The sequence below is a fragment of the Prinia subflava genome, chromosome 5 (assembly GCF_021018805.1).
Source record: "Prinia subflava isolate CZ2003 ecotype Zambia chromosome 5, Cam_Psub_1.2, whole genome shotgun sequence".
In the NCBI taxonomy this organism is placed as follows: domain Eukaryota; kingdom Metazoa; phylum Chordata; class Aves; order Passeriformes; family Cisticolidae; genus Prinia; species Prinia subflava.
The window spans coordinates 5975857-5997366 of record NC_086251.1 but is presented as its reverse complement, the minus strand read 5'-3'; the positions used below and the strand labels follow the sequence as shown (position 1 = coordinate 5997366).

Here is a 21510-nt window from a genome sequence, read left to right as displayed (position 1 = left end):
TGCCCCCGTTGCTAGGGGAGACTTGTCCCGGCCTTCTGATTGGTCGCTCCTCTCTTTCCTTTCATTGGTCTGCTGCCGCAGGGGAGCGCCCGCCTCGCCGCTCGCCATTGGCCGGCACGGGGAGGCCCCACCCCTACGGCAGGGAGCGGGGCGGAGGGAAAATGGCGGTGGTGGCGCCGCTGCTGGCCCTGCTGTGGGGGCTGCCCGGCCTCTGCCGATGGCTCGCCCGGCCCTACTACCCGCTCTCCGCGCTGCTCGCCGCCGCCTTCCTGATCGTGCGCAAGGTCCCGCCGCTCTGCCGTGGCCTGCCCTCGCAGCGGGAGGATGGTAACCCGTGTGACTTTGACTGGGTGAGGCGTCGCGGCCTGTCCCTTCGCCCCGGGCCTGTCCCCGCAACCCCAGCCCTGGCCTGTCCCCGGGCCTGTCCCCGCATCCCCGGCCTGTCCCCGGGACTGTCCCCGCACCCCGGCCCTGGCTTGGCTCCCGTAGCACCCCGGCCCGGCTGAGGGAGGAGATGCCCGGTAGTCCTTGGCGTTGCTCTGCGGTGTCCCCCTACAGCCGAGAGGCACCCCCAGGCACTGTCGAGCCCATCGCCGCGGAGCAGCCCCTCTCCTCGCTGTTCTCCCCTGGGAGGGATGGGGGCTCTGGGCTCTGGCAGGACCTTGGGGCCAGTAGGGCCTGGCATGGGCACAGGTCTCTATGCCAGGCCAGGCCAGGCGTGGCTCCAAGGTGTCCTGGGCACTTGCAGCTCATGCTGTCCCTTCTCTGTGCCAGAGGGAGGTGGAGATCCTCATGTTCCTCAGTGCCATTGTCATGATGAAGAACCGGCGCTCCAGTGAGTCAGGGGGACATGGGGGCCTGGGGCTGCTTATGGGGCCTCCTCCAAGGAGCTGAGTGGGGTGGCATCTGGAAGACCAGATCCAGCCCTCCCAGAAGTTACCCCCAGGCTTTTGGGGGAATCTGGCCCCACCCTTTATTCCTGTCTCCGCGTCGCAGTCACCGTGGAGCAGCACATCGGGAATATCTTCATGTTCAGCAAAGTGGCCAATGCCATCCTGTTCTTCCGCCTCGACATCCGCATGGGGCTGCTCTACCTCACGCTCTGCATAGGTGAGCCTGGATGTCTTCCTGCCCTACATTCGCCTTGTGCTGGCTCCCCCTCGCTGCTCTAGGGTGGAGGAGCTCTGTCCCAGGCCCAGCCTGGCCCTCCTGGCACTGGGGGGCTCAGGGTACTGTCATTGCAGTGTTCCTGATGACCTGCAAGCCACCCCTTTACATGGGCCCTGAATACATCAAATACTTCAGTGACAAGACCATCGATGTGAGTATCTCCCCAGCCCTGGGGTTTTTGGGGGGCTCTGCCCACCCACCCCTAACCCCATGCCCCTGTGGCAGGAGGAGCTGGAGAGGGACAAGCGGGTGACGTGGATTGTTGAGTTCTTTGCCAACTGGTCCAGTGAGTGCCAGTCTTTTGCCCCCATCTTCGCCGACCTCTCTCTCAAGTGAGTGGCACCCACTGGGATCTTGGTGGGTAGCAGGGCCTGTGGTCCCCTGCATCCCTCACAGCCAATGTCCCCATCCTGCCCAGGTACAACTGCTCAGGACTACAGTTTGGGAAGGTAGATGTGGGCCGGTACACAGACGTCAGCACCAGGTGTGGAGAACACAGCCTGGGCAAGCAGGGCCCACTCCGGGCCAGTCCCTGTGACCCTCCAGCCCCCTCTGGCTGCCTGAGGGTCACTGTTGGCTTGTCCTGCCACAGGTACAAGGTCAGCACCTCGCCTCTCACCAAGCAGCTGCCCACCCTCATCCTCTTCCAGGGTGGGACAGAGATCATGCGGCGACCGCAGATCGACAAGAAGGGCCGGGCTGTGTCCTGGACCTTCTCTGAGGTGGGTGGGACCCTCCAGCCCTCTGTTCCCCTGCCCTGCCTGTGCCTGGGAAGAAGAGGGGGGCACGAGGTCCCAGTAGTGCTGACGCCACCTTTTGGCCACAGGAGAATGTAATCCGGGAGTTCAACCTCAACGAGCTCTACCAGAAGGCCAAGAAGCAGTCGAAGCCACGGGAAGAGGGGCCTGAGGAGCCCCCAGCCGTGCCAGCGGCTGCGCCTCAGGAGGAGACCAAGAAGGACAAGTAGAAGCCGCCCTGTACTGTCGCCCATCACTATGTCACCATCACCGTGGTGGCACTGGCCCCGCGGGCCCGCCCGGCCCTGCCCGGAGCTGCTTTCCGTGGGGACTTGTCCCGGCTGAGCCCCGGGACAGCAGCGGTGCCCCCCGGCCCCGTGCGGGCAGGGCGGTAGAGGGGCCCCGCCTCGGTTAACGCTCGCTCTCATCCATCGCTGACAATAAACGGTCCGTGCCGTGCCGTGCCCGTGTCCGTGTCCTGTGTCCGTGTTCCCGGTCCCGGACCGCCTATGGGGGCGGGGCTTGCTGACGGGGCGGGGCCCCTGCTGAGCCCCCGCGCTCTGATTGGCTGGGGCGGCGCGGGCCGAACCAGAGCCCGCAGCGGTCTCCGGGTCCCTCCTCGGCCCCGCCCCTTCCGGCTCCGCCCCCAGGCGGCGCGCGCTCAAGGCACGTGGCCAGCAGCAGGTAGGAGGCAGCGCGGCCGCTCCAGGCCCCGCTCCTGTCCCCTCCCTTCCCCGCGGCCTCGCTTCCCTGCTCTCCGCAGACACAGACTCTGGCGGGATCCCTGGGGCGCTGCTTCCCGCCCTCCACAGCAGGGTCCCAGCGGGGACCCTCATTTCCCCCGGTGACGCATCGCAGGGGACTGGCCCTTCCTGGCCCTCTCCCACAGCGGTGTCCCCACAGAGACCCACCTTTCGCTCCCCTGACAGCGGGGTACCTGAGATCCCTTCTCACCCCAGAGCAGCATTCCTGGAGCCCTTTTCCTGATCCGCCGTAGGCCTCACCGCCTCTGCTCTCCCGGGATGGCTCCCCGCGGGAGGAAGCGCGGAGCCCAGCGGGCGGCGGCAGCGGCCGAGGCAACGGAGACAGCGGGAGCTCCGCAGAAGCGAGCGCGGGCCCAGGTTCAAGACGAGGGCAGCCCCGGGGACGTCGGCCCCCGTGTCGTCATCGAGCACTGGTGAGCAGCCGAGGTGCCGCGGGTGGTGGGAGGTGCTTGGGTGCCCCCGGGGTCGCTGACCGCCGTGTCCCCGCAGCAAGAGCTGACGCGTGTTCGGGCGCAACGCGGCGGCGGTGAGCGAGGCCCTTCGCGGGGCCATGGCCCACCTCCCCGTGGACATCAACCCCCGGCCGCCGCGCAGGAACAGCTTCGAGGTGTCCCTGGTGAAGGAGGACGGCAGCAGTAAGTACTGGGCTGAGGGGCGGCGGGGGCTCCCCGGCCCCCCCGATGCCATAATCCCGCTTATCTCTGCAGCCGTGGAGCTGTGGAGCGGTATCGGGAAGGGGCCCCCCCGCAAGCTCAAGTTCCCGCAGCCAGAGACTGTAGTGGAAGCCCTGAAGAGCAGCTTGGCATAGAGGCATTGGCCAGGTGAGTGGGGATGGGACTAGGAGGGGATAGGGATGGGACCAACATGGACCAACTTCCCTCTCTCCACAGCCAAGCCAGGACCGGTACAAGGCGGCACGAGCATCCATGAAGAGGCGAGACTAAGTGGGGAGCATCCGCCAGCCCCAGTCCCGTCCCTGATGCTGCAGCTCTGCCACTGCCGGCTCCCTGCACAGCCTGTTGTCTCCCCAGTCTCCAATAAAGTTTAGTACTCCACACCACAGCTCCAGCCCTTTATTCCAAGGACACACAGCCCAAGGGGTGCAGGCAGTAGTGGGGGAAGAAGCAGAGCCAGCCCCGCTTAGGTGAGGACATCCACCTCCTCTTCTGACTCGGACGAGGGACAGGGCCAGAGGCAGACTGTGCCAGGGGGCAGGAACAGCTCCCCTGTCCCCACATCCACCTCCTCCTCTTCGGTGTCACTTCCAGGGGTCTCTGGGGGTACTGCTTGCTGGCAGCCCCGTTGGGACACCGGGGAGTCCCCATGCTGCTGCATCCCATTTGCACTGGTGGGCTGGCAGGGTGGGGAGCACTCGCTCACCTGCTCCCGTGCACCCACATCCTGGGGAGGCTGTGCTTCTGTCACCCCCACATCACCCACCACCACTGCCCGAGGCACGGGGGAGGGCTGCACCTCCCGCACCACCTCCCAGCGCCCCCAGCTCTCCACCTTCCGCAGCCTCATCCTCCCGATAGGGCTGGGGTGTGCGTGCCCCAGAGAGCGTGGCTGCCTCTGGGGGGACACTCCAAAGCTGGCACCACCAGGCTCAGCTGTGACAGGTGTCGCCAAGGTGGAGACTTCCTGGGTGGAGTGCAGGCAGGAGCGGTCCAGCTGCCGCTGGGGTCCCAGCCTCACCAGGCGTCCTCCCCAGAGCTGCAGCGACTCGAGCTCGGTGACACGGAGGCGGCGGGCGGCTGCCAGCACTTCGTGCACCTCCTCCTGCGTGACCTCCAGCTCAGCAGTGTAGAAGAAGCGCACCAGCTTGCGCAGCACCCCAATCTTCAGCCCCGCCAGCTCCAGCACCACCCTGCAACCCTGGGGGGGCAGCTCCCGGCCCAGCTGCTCCATGAAGAAGGGGCTGCAGACGGAGAGAACACTGCAATGGGCCACCACTGCCTCACCTGCAAAGCAACAGTGGCCGTTACTGCCCTGCAGCCCTTCCTGCTCACCCCAGTCCTTCCTAGGGGGTTGCAGAGACCCTGCCCGCAGCTCCCCGGGCGCGGTGGCCCCTCCCTCAGCAGTGCTGCCCGCTCACCTTCAGCCCACAGGACCACATCGCAGAAGACGTCGGCTCGCTGCTGCTGCTGGTGGAGGTGCTGGAAGGCCGTGCGCAGCAGGCGGGTGCTGCGGTACACCAGCTGCGGGGGCGCTGGGGGAGAACCCATGGGCGTCCTGCAGGGACAGACAGCGCCGTGCTGGGGACTCGGGGACCAGCGCCTGCCTGCCCTCTTCAGTCTGTCTTATTAGGGTTTGGGGCTGGCATGCGGCGGCGCCGATGTCCGCCCCGTGTGGCCGTGCCCCGCCGCGGGACGGCCCGCGCTGTCCCCGCGCTGTCCCCGCATGTTCCCGCCCTCCGCGCGTCCGCCAGGGGGCGCCACAGCGGGCGCTGTGAGGCCGCAGCAGCCCGAGGCGCCCCCGGCCCGGCCCCGCCGCCCGCCCCGGGCTCGCCGCGTACCTGCCGAGGGGGGCTCGGGCCGCCGCCCAAGGGCCCCGGGGGTGCGTCCCGAAGCCCCGGCGCAGAAGCGAGGAGCGGTGACCGAGACCTGGGCCCTGCCCGCCCTCGCCTCGCGCCCGCGGCCTCACGTGGCGCGGCGGGCTCGCCCCGCCCGCTGGCCCGTCCCGCCGCCAATCGCGCCCCGGCGGCCAATGGCCGATGGCGGGAGCGGCGGGGAGAGCCGTGGGGCGGCACCGGGAGCGGTGCTCGGTGCAGACCCGCCTGCTGTGACCCACCCCTCCGGCAGCCCGCCCCCAGCCGCGGTGCCCCTGCTCTGCCCAGGCGCGGGAGGCACGGCTCGTGTTCTGTCGTGTGATGGCGGCTGCGCTGAGGGCAGGCCCGAGCGCGGCCACCGCCTGCGGTGCAGGGTCTGCCCCTCATCCCTCCTCATCCTCATCGGGCCACGGACAGAACAGCCAGGCCGGGGCTGCTCGTGGTCACTGCAGTGGTGGCACTGAAGAACACGAGGTCGATAATTGGGAAGGAGTGGAGCTCCTGATGTCTGGAGCAGCTCTGGGTTCAAGAGCTCAGAGCCCCACGATGCATCTTGGTTTGGATTTTCAGACTCCACTGTGCCCTTGCATGTGAGAAACAGTGTTTTCGTGCCCCAGGCTTCTGAAGGGGAGGATTGATGGTACTTTGGGAGCCATCCTTCAAGCAAGTGATGCTGCCCACTTAGTTTGAAAGTATTTTGTCACTTTATAAAGCACCCATTGTACAAACATCTGCGTCAGTCACTCCACATACACGAACAAAGATTATAATCCATCCCCATTGCCTGGAGACAGTGGCTGTTCCTACAGCCCAAGTGAGTGGAAATTTCAGGAGCTGCAGAAGGACAGGAGCCTGAATGTCGCCATAGATGTTAACTCTACCAAGTCTTCAAATGTGGTCTTGCAGAGGGATTTTCATCTGGTTGGACATGTGAGGGTGGTTTTTCTTCTCTGTTTTTGCTGTGTGCAAAATGGACACAAACCAAGGAAGAAAGTGGCTGGCGCTGGGCCTTTGAGGTCACTGGCAGTCTGTCACTGCCCCCGGGTGGCTTGGAGCCCAGCCTGGAATACCAAGAGATGCAGCAAAACAAGTAATTTCATATCAAAGTGCTATCATATGCTCATAAAAATAGAAGGAAAATAGAGATGTTTCCTCCCCCGCCCCTTGCAATCCTTTGGAATTACAATGATCAGAGCTGTCGCCTGGAAAGCCTGACCTCACTGGGAGCGCACGGATCCAGATGCCATAGAAGTGATGCCTGTGACAGTGAGTGGGACCACAGTGGGACAGGGGGCAGCCACATTCCAGCAAGCAGGACTGGGGTGTCGAGGTTTTCATGTTTCAGCAGTAGTCCCTGTCAGGCAAAGCCCCTACTCCACTGTATCCCAACAGCTGCAGCACTGCTTCTCCCCCCCAGTGGCCCTGTCTGCCCTTAAAATTCACTGATACTCAAACTGGCACCCCAGGAACCCCTCCCATTGTAGATACACAAAAGAGACCTTTTATGGGTGTCATTTTTACTAGTATCCAGATCCAAATAACATAGTTGAAAAATCCCCAGCAGCCTTTTGTCCCATTGACCCCTCTCTCTAAACTCCATTCCTGCTGCCAGATTTTCCTGGAAAAAAAGTATGGGATTGCAGTTTTCACTGTGAAATGTGTCAGACCCTCAATCTTTCTGTCCACCTTCAGGTGCTCAGAGGCTGCAGACCTGCAGCATAGCCGGTGTCCTTGGCCCTTGGCGCGTGGCTTGGCACAGCCCTGGGTGACTCAGAGGGTTGGGAATGTCTGGCGGGGCTTATCTCCTGGTGGGATTCACTGCAGAGGAGAAGGCAAGGCCTCAATTGTGCTGGCTGTTCAGGCTCCCTCTGCTATTGATAGGAGGAGAGGCCTCCTCACAGGACAAATCCTGTCTTTCCAGTGTCTCCCAAGCCCTCAAATCAGCAGTTTCTGAGACAGTTTTTATAAGAGAAAGGAAATTCCCATCTCAAGTCTCATAGTGAGGATCATTTTCAGCTATGTCCCCTTTGCCTGTGTTGCAGGACAGGACCTTCCTCTGAGTCTCTGCCCTCCAGAGAGACCTTGGACCCTGCACAGTGGCAAAAGGGATGGATGAAGGTAAGATCTGAAGCTAGGAAAGGCACTGGGAGAGAGGAAGGAGAGACTGTAAGTGACAATAGATCCTTGTGGGGCTGGGAGGGAAAGAGATTTCTGTGCTCACTTCAGTCACCTATACATTTGGGCAAAAGATGTACCAGGAATTTGACAGCCTGAGGGCATGATGGGCTGCAGCCAGCTGAAAGCAGGATGGTCTGTGGGCATGGGAGAGCCCAAGCACAGTGGGAGGCTAGTGGGAAGCAGGGACAACACCAAGCACGTGGAGTCGCACTGGGAGGGGGTCAGGGTGGGCTCTGGGCTTGCTTTGTGTCCTGGTGTCTTCCAATTGGAGCTGAAAAGTTCTGTCAGGCTCCACTTCCCTCCTTCACCCCCTCCAGCAGTGGCGTCCGACGGATGAGTCGCTTCACCCCCCTGGTGCCACACTTCCCCTTGTACATAGAGGGACAACAACCTGTCGGGATTCCCATAGGAAAAGGGCTGCGGAAGGGCCTTGTTATCCTGACCTGGAACAATGCAGGCCGTCCCCTTGAGCTGCCTGTGTGGACACGGAGACGGCAGCCTCCCCTTCCTCCCGCCCTCGGCCGCTGAGAGCACGAGCCTGCCTTGTAAACAAATTGTCTTGCTCTGTTCCGGTGGCAGCTGCACTTCTGGGCGTCTCATCTGGGAAAGGCATCAGCTGTAGGATGAAAGGGGATGTGCAAGATGTTATTACAAGCAATTACTGTAAAAGAGGGGAAACTTTCCCATGCTAGTAACACATCTCTCCTCTTCCCAGGACGCAGTGGGACAGACTCCCCTGCCCCAGGAGTTATAGTCAAACAAGAGCGTGACCTGCTGCAGAGTGAGCCGAAGCTGGAGGATCAGGGTCCAGCCTGCCTTCCAGAGTAAGCATGCGCTGCCGGGTATTCCAGCTGCTGGGGCAGGGCTGGGCAGGACCAGTGCCTGGATAAACCCTGTGCAGCTCCATCCTGGGGATAGGAGGCACTCACCCGGCGTCAGAGCCGTGTTTGCAAGAGCACCTTTGGTCTTTGAAGAGGGCAGAGGGAGGGTGTGACTCTGCTGGGACCATGCGTGAACCTCCAAGACCCTGCTGCCCCAACTGCCTAGGCAGAGGCCTCGAAGGATGTGTCAGTGGTGCTGGGATGGAGGAGGAAGGTGTTCCTGATGTCTTTTCCCTGAGGGTGAGCTGTCCCTTGGGAAGTGTCAAATGAGGAAAGACTCTTCCTCCCAGAAGGAATTTTGAGAGCACCTCTTCTCCTTCCTTGTCCCTGAGACTCAGGATATGCACCCACTTTTCTCCTTGTGTGGGCCAAGAGGAAGGAAAGGCAGATGGGGATTATTGCTAATCTGGGAGCAGTTCTCACTTGAGGCACAAGGCTGAGAGGGGCCCCAGCTTGCTCGTTTTGGGTGACAACGAGGATGAAGGGATGCAGAGAGAAGGTCCCATTTGCCTGCTGTAGAATGGAGAGACCCCCTCCTCCCCCGGAGGGGTGGACCAGCTCTCCCTCTGCTGCCAGCTGGTTGGATGATCTATTTTACAAACCAAACATCAGGGCGGGTTTGGGGGTCTCATGCCCGGATTATCTCCCTTGATGTGCCCTTTGTGTGCATCAAATCCCATTTCGCCTCATTACACCTTTTTGCACCACCTTTAGCAACCCCCACCGGCTCGGGATCACCTCCCTCACACCTCCATCTGCAGGCTGTTATCACATCCTCTCTGCCTCCCAGTGCATATTTTCCCCAGGAATCACCTGTCCCACCCAAACCCGTCCTCAACTCTTTTTCTCTATCATTATCTCACTGAGAGTTTGGCAGTCAGGAGCAGGCAGGGTTCTCCCCGGTGACTGACCAAGGACGAGGCAGAAAACTGCTGCCTTCGGGGACGTGGACTTCTCCCAGGTGAGCAGCCCGGAACACGCGATGGGGACCAGCCCGGCGTTACTTCCTTGCCTCCCAAGGAAGGGGAACCTCTCCGCACTGAGGATGAGCTGGGTTCCCGCCAGCACCTGCTCCCTAGAGCCAGAGGGGACCGGGTGACCTCCCGGGGACGTATTGCAGCCCGTCCTGCCGTGGAATCTTGCTTCTGGGCAAGTTCCACCCTGGACAGGCTGTTTTCCCGCCGCTCCAGAGGGACAGACCGGAGGAGGCTCTACTCCGGAGATGCCCCCTTGCCGCACCATGCCGGGGCAGACCCGGACCTTGAGGAGGAGCTGGTCTACTCCCGGGCGGCATGGCCCCGAGGTGGAGCCCATCTGCGGGTAGATCCCGGTTTGGAGAAAATGGACCGCTGGGGTAGATCCCACCGGGATGGAGCACGCGGGCTACAGACGGTTCTCGGGACAGACCCCACCGGGACAGCCGCCCCGGCCCCGCCCCGGTCCCGCCCGTCCTTGTCGCGGCTGCTGACGCCAGGGGCGGCCCCGCGCCCGCCCCGCCCCGCCCGCCGGACAACTTCCATTTTAGGTGCGGGAGCGGCGCGGGCGCACGGCGGGACTCGGGACTCCACCGACCCCGCGCACCGCGCACACCGCCCCGCGCCGCCCGGCGGGACCCGGCCCGACCCGCGCCGCCGCCGCACCGGGCGCCCGCCTTTCTTCTCGCCTCGCCGCCGCGGCGGGACCCGCGGAGCGGAGCGGGCCAGGCGGCCGTGCCGCCGCGGGGCGGGACCGCCTCCCCTGGCCCGTCCGCCGAGGAGCCCGGCCACGGTGAGTCCCGGTCGCGGCGTCCGTGCCGCCGCTCAGGGGGCAGAGGGGAGGGAGCGGAGCCGGTGCGGGCCGGCGCCTGCCGGGCGCCGCACGCCCCCGCGGCGGCGGCGGGGCGGGCCGCGCCGGGCCGGGCCGGTCCTCGCCCGGCGGGGCCGGATCGGGGCTTGGCCGCGCTGCCCTGCCGGGGCTGGTCGGTACCGGGCCCCGGGAGCCCCGTCCTGCCCGGGAGCCCGTGCCAGGCGCGCCCGCGCCCCGCGGGACCGGTGGGGCGGCGGGACCCGGCCCTGGCGGGGGCGCTGGCGGCGCCCGGGAGCCCGCGGGGAGCGACACAAAGGCGGCTGGGCTGAGCGGCCGCCCCGCTCCCCGCCCGGGGCCGCCGCCGCTCGCCCTGCCCGGAACAAAGGCGGCCCGTGTGCCAGCTTCCCGCGGCCGGCACCGGCGGGCCCCCCTCGGGCGGGGAGCAGGGCTGGGTCCCGCCGCGGGGTCTCGGCCGAGGCATGGCCCGGCTCTCCGGCTCTGCGTCCAGCCCCCGGCTCTGCCGGTCTGCGCAGGGGCTCATCGCCCGGTGTGTCGTTCGCCTGCGCCTTTGTTCTGGCGGGGAAGGGGCCGGTGTGCCCGGGGGGGTCAAGTGTCGGGTGGGGCTGCGGCTCCTCCTAATGGAATTGCTCTGAGCTTCAAAACAGCCCGACGGGCCCGTCCGCCCGAGCTCACAAGCGACACCGAAACGCTGCCCGAGGAGGCAGGACGGTGCCGGAGCGGGCCTTGGGGGTCTGCTCATCCGCCACTTCGTTCTGAGTCTCCTTTGGCCGCACTGTCATTTAGCGACAGCCCGGCTGCCTCCCCCCTACCCAGCGCTTCTCCGATGACCTTCCCCGGCATCGCTTTCCCCTGCACCATGGACATTCCTGTGCCTCCTCGGAGCGTTGCAGAGAGGAGACTTAGCTCGGTATGAGAAAGTTTTGGGTGCCTCTCAGTCATGAGTGCTGCTGGAATCTGCGAGCCACCCTCGGGCTGGCAGAAAGGTGGGGCTCCTCCGTTATGGCCCTGGGCTTTGGGCGAGGGAGCCTGGACAACAAAGCTTCCTCTCATTGTTGGAGAGAGGAGTGGACCTCCTGGAGTGCCTCCCTCTCTCTCCAAGGGCTCGGTGCCCTTGCCCTTCCAGGGAGCCGGTGACAATGGGACTCACAGGGCGTTATCTGGGGGGTCTGGGCTGTCCTGTGACCAGCAGGAGCTGGAGGCTCCCCTCCCAGGGTTGTGACACCCAGGCTTCTGCCCAGCTCCCAGTGAGCCAGAGAGGAGCACCTGGGCACATGGAGCCTTGTGATGGTATTGAACTGCAGCTACCTGTGAATTCACTGATGCCCTCCCTGCCTTGCACAGATACTTTTGGACTTGACTAGGTCTTTGGTGTGGAGAGCTGAGTTTGTCCTCAGCTCTGCAGGCGTGCTGGAATCCTGTATGCCATGCTCACAGCTTGTTTTTGAAGTTGTCAACTTTGTGCCCTCTCGCCTGGATGTGGCAAGGTGGGGTCAGTGGCTGGCTGGTGACTCCCAGGCTCCTGCCTCTGCTGGGACTCCTGCCAGTGGAGCAGGACAGTGTCCATCAGGTTGGTGGGAAGAGCCTAGGCGGGAAAATTGTTAGTCATCTTCCCCAGGGTTACCTTATCTGCTCCATCCTGTGCCCAGGGCTTTCTTGAGGCAGGTTCTTTACCTGCTGGTGTTTGGTTATGCTCTGTCAACAACAAAAAGGCAGTTTTTAAGGATCTGTTCTTCCCCTTGGCTGACTTTGGCTGGACTCTTGAGTGTGCAGACACTGTCCTTTGCCATGTGCAGCGTTGCTGGAATCTCGTACGGAACCTTCCTGGAAGCGGTGGGAGGATGAAAGCGCTCGCTCAGTGGAGCGTGCTGGGCTTGCCTGGGCTGCCGCAGAGGGGTGAGCCTCCTCCCTTCCGACGCAGAGGTCAGGGCCTGATCGTTGTGGTTGACGAGCCCTTGAGGCCATCCCTTTCTTAAAGATGGGCTGGGAGTCAGAGGAATGGTCCAGCCCAGACCGCGGAGCCGGCATCTGTCCCTGGATTGCCTCTCATCGCTTCCCTCCTCCAGCCTCTGGCACGGAGATAAGACCTTGGCCCATTGTATCTGCAGTGGAGGTGGCTTTAGGACACCCAGAAAATAATAGTGTGGCTTGGATCGTGCCTGGAAGGCTGTTGGCTTCTTGAAATAGTTTACCAGTGTCTGTGGCCTTAGGGGGAGAGTGCTGGGTAAAGCTCTTGGTTTCCCTTCCCAACAACCCCTCATAACTGTCTCTCATTTACTGCTGGCAAGGACAGAGCCCTTTCCCAAGACTGTGGTGATGCTGTCTCCAGGGAAGTACAGAGCTCTCCTGGCTCTGAACACCCATGTCTCTCCAGCACCGTGGCTGTGTCCCATCCCCGCCTCGCTAACAGAGAAGTGGAACCCGGAACCGGTTTGGGTCAGTAGAAGACAGCAGGTGTTGTCTGGATGTGATGACAAAACCCGAACCTGGGCAATTCAGGCACTTTGTATGTGACACAGGGCTTGGCCAGTGGAGGAGGTTGTCCTCTGGCACGGAGTTCAGGAATGTGCCTCAGCACTAGGCTGTCGGAAAGGGGTTGGATTTACGGGCTCTCGACCAAAGTCCTCGAGTTCTCCGAGGTGGCCACAACCTTCTCTTTGCTTTATATCATCTGAGGAGGCTGTTTCGGGGAGGAAATGGTTTCTTAGAGCCAGTTCTTGTGCTGGAAACCCCCAGCAGCAGGCTGATGAGTCTGTCCAGCTCCTGCCTGTCTTGTGCTTTTTGCTAATCCGCCTTCCTTCCCTTCCAGGAAGGCTGCTGGTGTTGGTTTGGCACAGCAGTGCCTGTCCCTCTGCCCTGTCCGGTGACTCCTGCATGCGAGGCCTGACCTCAGGATTAATGTGCTCTGTTGTGTTCCTGTGTGCCCTCAGCCTATTTGGGGGCTTTGTGGTGGCAGTGATTGCCAGTGTGTGTGTGTGATCCTCCTGTTTCCCTTTGCCTGTGGAGGAAGCAACTTTTCCCTGTGAGGAGTAGTGCTTCCTTGTGGCGGCCTGTGCAAGGAGGGGTGAGATGAGGTGGCTCTGCTGGGTGTGGGGGCAAACCAGTGACTAAGGAACACAAGCTGCCAGGCGTGGTGCCAGGATGGGCCAACCCTTAACCAAGGGTGCCCGTCACCTCTGCTATCGTCTGTTCTTCCCAGCCCAGAACAGCTGCTGCTCAGAGGTTGGCAGTGGGACATCTGCCACGTACGGACCTTCGACTGAGGTGGGAACAGCTGATCCCTGCTGCCCAGCCCTCCCTGCTGGCTCCTGCTGCCTTGAGGGAGATGTGCTTCCCTGCCAGGGGGTGCTGACAGGAGTGGTGGGTGCCCAGGAACTTGTGACAGTGTCCCTAACCTCATGCTGCAGTTCCATGGTGACTTTGCAGTGCAGCACTTCTATCCACTGCAGGAATGCTTGTGCCAGTACAGGCCTGAGGACCTGAGCCAGGCTTCCCCCATGCTTGATTTTAGCAGGTCTGCCCAGATATTTGTGCTGATGGGATGGGGAATTTCTGCTGTGGTACCAGTCTTGGTGGGGTGCTTTTCCAGGTGTGCCTGGCTTTCCAGCACAAACAAGCAGTCCAGGCAAATTGGGGTAGGGGCCAAGCCCTGGGAAGAGCTCTCTTATAGCTTGGCCAGGGTGGTGGTTCTGTAGAAACATCTGCAGCTCCAGGGCATGTATGAGATGCCCCTGAGTGGGCTGGGGTTGGTGGCAGCAGTGTGCTGAGCTCATGTGTGTACGGGCTGTTCCTGTACCTCTGTCCTGGCTCTGGCTGCTTCTGTTCCTCTGGGCGTTGGCCCTGGTCACAGCAAATACAGCTCAAAGTTCACTGTCCCTCCTGGGCACACCTGAGCTGTACCTACCACTGCTGGGTTCCCGAGGGTTGGGCTGTGGGCACCAGGCATGGGGAGAGAGCAGCCGGAGCATGCAGGAGTGGGCAGTGGGAGGGCAGCTCTCTCTTCCCCCCTTTTCTCATCTTTTGCAACTGTGAAGACACTTCCTGCGTGCGAGAGTGGTTACCTGGGGGAGGGAGCAAGGTGGCCCCATGTGAGCTGCATGGCCTTGGACTGGATGAATACAGGGAACCACCCTGTCCAGGAGGAAGGCGTCTCAGTGTCCCCAGACGATATGTTTTCCTCCCACCCCCATCTCGTGTGGCGCTGGGGCTGGTCTGTTCCGAGAAGAGCCCCTGGCTCTCTCAGCGCCTTCCCGGTGCTCCCAGCCCCTGGCCCAGTCAGAAGGGGGAGGCGGTGGTGCTGAGCTGCGTGTGGGTATCTGCCGTGGGTGGGAGGGAGTGTGGAACTGCAAAGACGAGTTTTTCCGACCTGGAAGGGTGGGTCACTGGGGCTGTTTGCATGCTGCTGGCAGGCCCCTTGCCCAGTGGAGTAACACATTCCTGTGAGCGTGTTGCTGCATGCAGGGCTGCTGCTTGCCATGCTTGGCTTGGCTGCAGGCAGGCTGGCTCGCTCCGGGGGGAGAGATGTTGTCCCCCTCCTGCTCATTGGGGTCTGAGGGGGAGGAGGTGGAGAGCCCAGGGTGTTCCTGGGAGAAATCCTCTCTGATGTGGGGAGCCTGCCTTCTCCAGGTTGGCTTTGTGCCATCCTTGCTCTGTCTTCTCTTTTTTGCCTGTTTTTAGCTCCAGAACGCACTGGTGTGACAGAGCCACCTGTTCTCCCCTGATCTCTGCCCAGGGTCTGTCTCCAGCAGCTGGCTGCAGTGCAAAACCACTCATTTTCCTTCTCCATTTTCCTTCTGGGAGCAAGAGGAGCTGCCCTGTGAAGGGCAGGTGGATAGGCCTGTGGAGCAAAGCTCTGGCAGCTTGAGAGCTCAGAGGGGACTCATGCTTGGCTTCCCAGGGGTGCCTTCAGGAGCCTTGTGAGCCCTGCAGTGTCAGGGAGCTCTGAGGGAGTTGTGCAGACAAGGAGCTGAGGTGTGTGAGGGAGGCTGGAGAGCTGGCTTAGGGGGCAGATGTTGTGCTGGGGTGATGGTGTTGGTGCTGCTGTAGCTCTGCAGGTAACCAACTCATCTCTGGAGCATGGTGGGCACAATCAGAACCTCACGGGGTTGGAAAACAACATCTTCCACCCTCTCCTCATAGGATGCTCCTGGCCCTGGACAGGAACATGATTGCCCTATGGGTAAGGAACCCTTGGATGTGTTCCCTGGAGGCAGACCGCTTCCAGCAAGCTGGAAGACCAGGCTGCTGGTCTCCTGGGTGGGCCATGCTGACCTCCTGGTTAGCATGGCTGGCACTGAAGCTGGCCTGGTGGTGGTACCCATGCCTGGCATTCCTAGCCTGGTTCCAGATAGTCTGCTTGCAGGCCAGGGGCAGTGGGGAGTGGCCCTTGGCAGGACGTCGTGTTTAGAAACTTGCAGGAAAGGGAAGCCACGATGTCATCTCCCGTCTGACCAGGAAGCGCAGGTTTCCTTCCCTTCAGCTCGCACAGGAGCCTGGGAAGGTGCTTCTCAGTGAGAGAGTTGGGGGTGCAAACAGGTTGGGCAGGGGGCTGGGTAGGATGGAGTCCTGCTGGCCCGCTGTCCTGTTTGTCCCTTGCTGCTCTTTGTGAGTGCTGGCTCCTGCCAGCCTATGTGTGCACCTTGTGGGGCCTCAGAGCACTCTGGGGGACTTGCTGTCACCCTGCTGCAGCACCCCCTTTCCCCACCTCCAGCTGTGATTCACTCCCTGGCTCCTGCCAGATGCTTCTCCAGTGGCTTTCCTTCACCCATTCATTACAGCTCTTGGCAGGGCCCTCAGAACCATCTCCAGCAGACGCGCGCATGCAATTAGAGAGCCGGGCACCTGATATGAGGTCATGCCGAGTGAGTGGAGCCGGGGCTTTCAGCCCAGCCCCGTGTGGTTTGTGCTCTGACTCAGCCCGTGGCCGCCCTACCTGCTCGGAGAGTCCGGGCTGGCTGGGATGAGGGGGGCCAGGGGGGTCCCACTCCTCCTGGGCCGCTCCCTCAGGCTGGCTTGGCTTAATCTCGGCAATTCCCTCCTGGCCACTCCCTCACCAAATGCTACTTCACCTGTTTGCTCAGTGTAGGGAGGGGAGGGTGTCTCCTCTGGAAGAGAGAAGGGTGCCCTGTCTGCCGAAGGGGTGCCCAGGTACCCCTTGGATGGGGAGACCCCACGTGGGGTTGCTGGAGGGCTGGGGGGCCCTGTCTCCTGCCCTTCTCTCCACTCCTGGTCCCAGTTCCTTAGTGACTTGTTCTTGCTGGAAAGGCAGATAGTGCTGGCTGCCCCCAGTGGTGCATGTCCTGTGCTGGTGCCAGTGAGATTCCCCTGTGCTTCCAGGCCCTGCTCCTTTGTCCACTGGTTGGAGCAGGGTCTGGAAGACAGGACTGGTTCCTGGGGCTGCAGGTGCAGAACAGGAAATAATCTCAAGTGGCTTCTTTGGGAAGAGGGCTGTGGAATGGGCTCTGTGCCTGAGAATGGTCCCAGATCCATGCATCGAGGTGCTGGGCTGGCACAGGTAGCTGCAGGTGATTGTGTCTGTGGCCTGATGAGGAGAGGCTGCTCCTAATCCTGCTGGGAATGCTGGCCACCAGACTGTGACCTTTCTGCTTGTAGCAGAGTAGTTCATGTGACCCTGGGATGGGGAGCCACAGAGACCAGTTTCCCCCATCTGCCATGTCCTCGGCTTGGGTAGGCAGCGTCGGGTCTCACTGAAAGGGACTTTGCTCCCTGGACTCTGCCAATACGGCCCTTATCTCTGATGTGTTTGTTTTCCCTGCGGGAGAGAGGCAGCTGAATGGGAAAATTGAGCCCAGCAGAGAGTGGGGGGGACGGGTGAAGGGCAGGGACATTGCCGTGGCTGGAGCCTGGGGGGCTGCGTTGACCTTCAGCCCAGCACCAGTGTCCACTGAGCCTGGTGGCCGTGGGGACAGCTTCGAGGCTGTCCCCATTCGAGGTGGCCGCTGTTCCTTGGGTGGAGCAGGGGGCTGCCCTGCAATCCCACCTGCTCGCCTCCGGCCGCGGTGGCAGAGCCAGGGGGCTGCTGCCTCCCCCTGCCCGAGAGCCGCTGGGGTGAAGCAGGAGCCGGAGCGTGGCCTGCCCCGGGAATGCTCTGGCCCCATTCCCAGAATCCAGCGCTGGGTGTTTGTTTGCTGCTGCGCCCCCGAGGTCTGGTGCTACTGTGACAGGAAGCGGGGACGCCGGGGGGAGGGAGGCCGGCCGCCGGCTGGGGATGTGCCTGTGAAATCCCTTTGTCCCTGCCGAGCGCTCAGCTGCGAATTCCCACAGCGAGGAGAGAGCTGCCTTTGTGCTGCTGCAGGGCTCCTGACATGTGAATCTCCTGGGCCTGGGGCTGTGAGTTGTGGGGCTGGTGCAGAGGGGTGGCAGGGACCCTGCTTGCTACTGTCCCCAGGGTGGGGACCCTCGCAGCAGTGCCCCATGGCAGCAGGGCTGCTGAGGTGTCCATGGGCAGTGGGATGCAGCAGGATGTTGCTGGCAAGAAGGCTCCAGCCCTGTGGCCATCCCACTTGGGGGCTGTGGGTGGACAGAGTCTCTGTCTGGAGCCCAGTGGCTTGGCTGCCCTCCTGCGGCCCTCTCCTCTCTGCAAATGTCAAGGGAAGCTCATCTCCCTTCCTCTCGCCGTGGTGCTCCATCCAGCTGGGGCAGAGGGTCGGTAGCTTCCCGCTCTCCTGGAGGGAAGGAACTCCTGGCGTGCTGTGTCCTGGCCGTGCTCGGAGAGGAGCGAGTGGCCTCCGGCATGCCTGGGAGAACAGCTGCCCTGCCGCAGGATTGTTGGCATTCCAGCAGAACAATCTCAGCTCTTCACAGCCGGCCCTGCACTGCTCCATGCTCGGCTGCCTCACTCTTTGCCCTGCTGGGGTGGCATCAGCCCGGTGACCTCAGCACAGCCAGGGACAGATCCCTTCCCCAGGGGATTGCCTGTGTTTCACAACCGTCCGCTGTGTCCAGACCCGTCCTGCAGACCCGATCGGTATCTCTGTTGTCAGCCCCCTGCGCTGGCTGAGGGAACCACGCTCCAGCTTCCTCCTGCTTCCTCCCCTCCAGCCCCACCCTGTCCTTATCGCTCCCTCCTCATCCTGCTCCCTGGCTGCCGGCCTGCTGCCTTATAAGGTGCGATCTGCGCCGGGCTCACGCCTCCAGGTGACTCCCCTCTCCTAAGGGAGGCTTTCCCAACCCATCCCGGCTATGTGGCAGTCATCCCTGGCACTGGGGGCGGCAGGTGAGGTAGGTCAGGTGGCGATCCCACTGCCAGTTCAACCAGTTGGGTGTGAAGGGCGGAGGAGGAGCGGCTCCCTGCCTGTCCCTGCCCGCGGCGCCGCTCCTGGGTGTTCACCCCCCGGGCTCCTGCCCTGACTGGCACCCGGGGCACGGCTGGGCCCGAGCAGGCAGGCGCCCGAGGCAGTGTCCAACCTGCTGCCAGAGCAGTGCTTTCCTGGCCACCTGCCAACCTGCCCAAAGTCCACTGTGCTCTGTGACCTGCCAGCAGGGAGAGCCCTCCTGGGAGCCAGGGCAGAAGGTTGGGAAACTTATCCCCTGTTGTAGGATCTGGCAAGGCCAGAGTAGCCTGGGGGTGAGAGCAAGGGGCCTCACACAACCTGGCAGTGAAGATGCGTCAGCCCAGTCAGGGGTCCTTCAAGGGTGGGCTGCTCTGAGGTGATGGTTGTGGGCACCTTCCTGCTTCTGGAGCTGGGAGAGAAACAGCCAAAATGCTCCTTCACCAGCACAGGGATATGGGATTTACTGCTCACCGTCAGCTGTCCTGCTTCCCCCCATGGCCTGCGGGCCATGGGCACTCTGAGCAGGAGCTGCTGGACACAGCAGCAGGTGGGCCTGGGCCCATGGTCTGCCCTCCCATGGCCTGCTGCTTTAGCCAGGCTGAGGTCTAAGGCTTGATGTGTGAGCCTGGACCCTGTGCTTGGCATGGGGAAAGATGCCAAGGATGCCAGCTCATTTATTTTTTAGGTAATTGAGACTGACCAGAAGCCTGTGGTGAATTAGCAGGGCTGTGAGCCTGTGTAGAGCAAGTGCACGGCAAGCGCTCGGACAATTGCAGGCTTGAATTATTGATGGAGTTTCTGTTTTTCCTAAGTGCATCAAGATAGGCATCTGGAACCAGGAGAATTCGTTGCTTCCTCTCTCTCTCTCTCTTTCTCTCTCTCTCTATGGAGGATGGGGTCTGGTGCTGAGAGCTTTTAGAGAGTAGGCAGCCAGCTGGCTCTCCTCAGGCCCTGGGGCTGGGAGAGAAAGGCCAGTTATTGGAGTGGAGTTGGGGACTGTATTGTAAAATTCCTCAGGAAGCGCCTCTTTCTTTGTCGGCATGGCAGGTGGGTCTGGCCCAGGAGCCCCACAGGGGATTAGCCAGCTTGGATGAGGGGCTGTGTCTGTCCTGGTTCTGATGGAGCTCGAGAAGGGCATTCCTCATGCTTCATGGTGTGGGGGCCTGCCAAGGGTGTCTGGCCATGGTGACAAACCTTGCCATGTGCTGGACAGGTGTCTGGTGGTCACAAACAAGCAGTGAAGCTGTGCAAAGGGCTGGGACGTGGCAGAGAGAGCTGATGCAGTTGTGTTCCCCCTCCCTGGTGGCAGCAGGACGATGGCAGTGAGCACCTGGTGTGTCCCTTAGCAGGGTGCTGGGGCGGGGATGATGTGGCAGAGGAGATTCTGACTTTGTAGGTGCTTGGGTTGAACTTTACCCAAAGTGTTTTGTGCTGAGACAGCAGCCTTAGCTCCAGGGATCCTGAGACCTTTGGGTGACAGCTCTCCAGGAACTTGGGGCAGGGAGCAGGGCTGGAGCAGGTTGTTGGAAGAATCCACATAGAGAACTGTGCCAGAGATCCCCTGTGCTGCAGTGGTGCTGTCTGTCAAGCCTCCAGCCTGAGTCTTATCTGCGAGATCTTGTCCATTTTCCCTGGCACATCTTGTCCATCTTTCCGTGGCAGATTCCAGGAAAACCTTCCTGGTCAGGAGCCTTCAAGGCCTGAACTCCATCCTCTGGCAGAGGAGGGTGCAGGTGAACTCTAGGTGGGTATGTCTGTGGTTAGGCCCTGGAAATTTATTTTTCCAGGCAAAGATTCTTTTAGTTTGGAAAGGTAGTTCTGCTGGAGAAGCTGAGGTGAGAGGTTTTGGAAGAACCTGCCATGTCATAGTTGGCTGCAGCAGAAGAGCCGTGGAGGGCTCAGGGTTTGGGGTGCCTGTCCAGCTGTGTCCAAGCCTTTATCCAGACGGGAAGATAGCAGTGGGGAAGCTCCATGCACACAGGTGGGCTGGCAGCTGCCTCCTGGCCAGCAGGTGGGTTCTGCTCCAGAGGCTTTATGACATCTCTCCAGTGGACCTGCTTTGGCTTTAGGACCTGTGGGCACAGCAGAGGGTGGAGTTGGTGCCAGGCCAGGGGGCTTTAGGTGTGAAACTTCTTGGGTCACTGCATTGTTCCCTGGGGTCCCCTCGCAGTGATTGCTGGGGGGACAGAGAGGATTCTGCTCCTGGGGTGAAGCTGCTCAGGGTGTGCTTTGTCCTTAGGCTTTTCGGTTTGCCCTGAACTGAGCCAGCTGAAATATTTTTGGCTTGCTGGGGTTTTTAAGTAACGGGTGTGTCAGCAAGTGCCTCCCTCATGATGAAAAGGCTTTCATGAGCCATCCTCAGAGCCGGTCAGGGTCTGGCTCTGGAAGAATGCTCTGTAGTTGGATCTTCAGAGGCTGGGGGGGAAGAGGGAGGGAACGGGTGCAAAGCGATCCCTGGAATTTCACCCTTGCGGGTTCCTGTGTACTTGGCTTTGCACTGTCACGAGTAGCTCACTGGCTGGAGGGAGCAGGATACATAGCTGAGGCTCTCCCCTTCCTGCCCTCCCTGTCTCGTTCCAGAGATGGCCACCGAGTGCCCCAGACGGCATTGGGATGTGTGAGGGGGTCCTATGCCTGAATGTGGGGCAGGTTCCTGACAGCTGGGGGGTGTAGGGCCGAGTTTGGGGTTTGTATGCCAAACCCAGGGAGTGGCTGTGCTCCAGCTGGGATGGTGCTGGCTGTGTCTGTAGGGACGGCTCTTGCTGACCTCGCTGGACCTGGCACTGCCTCTCCATAATTATGTCTTTAATCTCAGATCAATGAAGACAATGGCTGGAACGAGGGTGGAAGGAGCTGGTCTGTCCTGGTGGTGGAGGAAGACTGGGAGAGACCTGTTCTGCTGGCACTTCTTGCACATCACGGAGCCGTGTCCAATGTTCAGGGCAGGAATGACAGCTGTGTAGGCAGTGCAGCCCCCCAGCACTGAGTCACTCTGCTTAACATGGCCTGATCCTGCTGGGAGACCCTCAGGTTGGCCCCTCCTTGAACATCCACTGGAGCTGGAGGGTGCGGGACCTGTCCTGTTCCTTCCCCTGCTGTTGTGTGTACTCCCTGTGGAAGGGACGGGAAGGAAAC

At 61.7% G+C, this 21510-nt stretch overlaps 4 protein-coding genes across 14 annotated transcripts in view; 3 read left to right on the top strand and 1 right to left on the bottom strand.

Annotated features, from left to right (window-relative positions):
* Positions 1–120: 120 nt before the first annotated feature.
* On the top strand, positions 121–2367 carry TMX2 (thioredoxin related transmembrane protein 2). Of its 2 annotated transcripts, XM_063397811.1 has the most exons (8): positions 125–350; positions 775–835; positions 997–1110; positions 1245–1321; positions 1396–1502; positions 1589–1654; positions 1763–1892; positions 1997–2367. In XM_063397811.1, exons 1-8 carry the CDS (start codon positions 162–164, stop codon positions 2135–2137), a joined length of 885 nt encoding a protein of 294 aa, XP_063253881.1. In that variant the 5' UTR covers positions 125–161; the 3' UTR covers positions 2138–2367. The 2 variants fall into 2 exon arrangements, with proteins under 2 accessions (XP_063253880.1, XP_063253881.1); XM_063397810.1 differs by having other exon boundaries at positions 121–350; positions 1589–1892.
* A 112-nt stretch (positions 2368–2479) lies between these two features.
* The window catches only part of SELENOH (selenoprotein H), a 37448-nt gene continuing 18417 nt past the window's right edge, over positions 2480–21510 (top strand). Inside the window, exons 1-5 of one of the 3 annotated variants that reach the window (XM_063397816.1) lie at positions 2480–2591; positions 2905–3084; positions 3161–3306; positions 3379–3492; positions 3562–3728. In XM_063397816.1, the coding sequence (XP_063253886.1) occupies positions 2930–3084; positions 3161–3306; positions 3379–3479 (402 nt within the window). In that variant the 5' untranslated portion in view covers positions 2480–2591; positions 2905–2929 and the 3' untranslated portion in view covers positions 3480–3492; positions 3562–3728. The other 2 variants (XM_063397815.1, XM_063397817.1) reach the window with 2 other exon arrangements.
* Positions 3805–5321, bottom strand: BTBD18 (BTB domain containing 18). Its single transcript, XM_063397812.1, has 3 exons — positions 5187–5321; positions 4767–4903; positions 3805–4632 (listed from the first exon to the last, which is right to left on the bottom strand). The coding sequence occupies exons 2-3, from the start codon at positions 4894–4896 to the stop codon at positions 3812–3814; spliced, it is 951 nt and encodes a 316-aa protein (XP_063253882.1). The 5' UTR covers positions 4897–4903; positions 5187–5321; the 3' UTR covers positions 3805–3811.
* The window catches only part of CTNND1 (catenin delta 1), a 27117-nt gene continuing 15391 nt past the window's right edge, over positions 9785–21510 (top strand). For 4 of the 8 annotated variants that reach the window (XM_063397797.1, XM_063397795.1, XM_063397796.1 and 1 more), the window contains exon 1: positions 9785–10045. The gene's annotated coding sequence lies outside the window, so the exon portion shown is untranslated. The remainder of the gene's footprint in view (positions 10046–21510) is intronic. The other 4 variants (XM_063397799.1, XM_063397798.1, XM_063397794.1 and 1 more) reach the window with 2 other exon arrangements.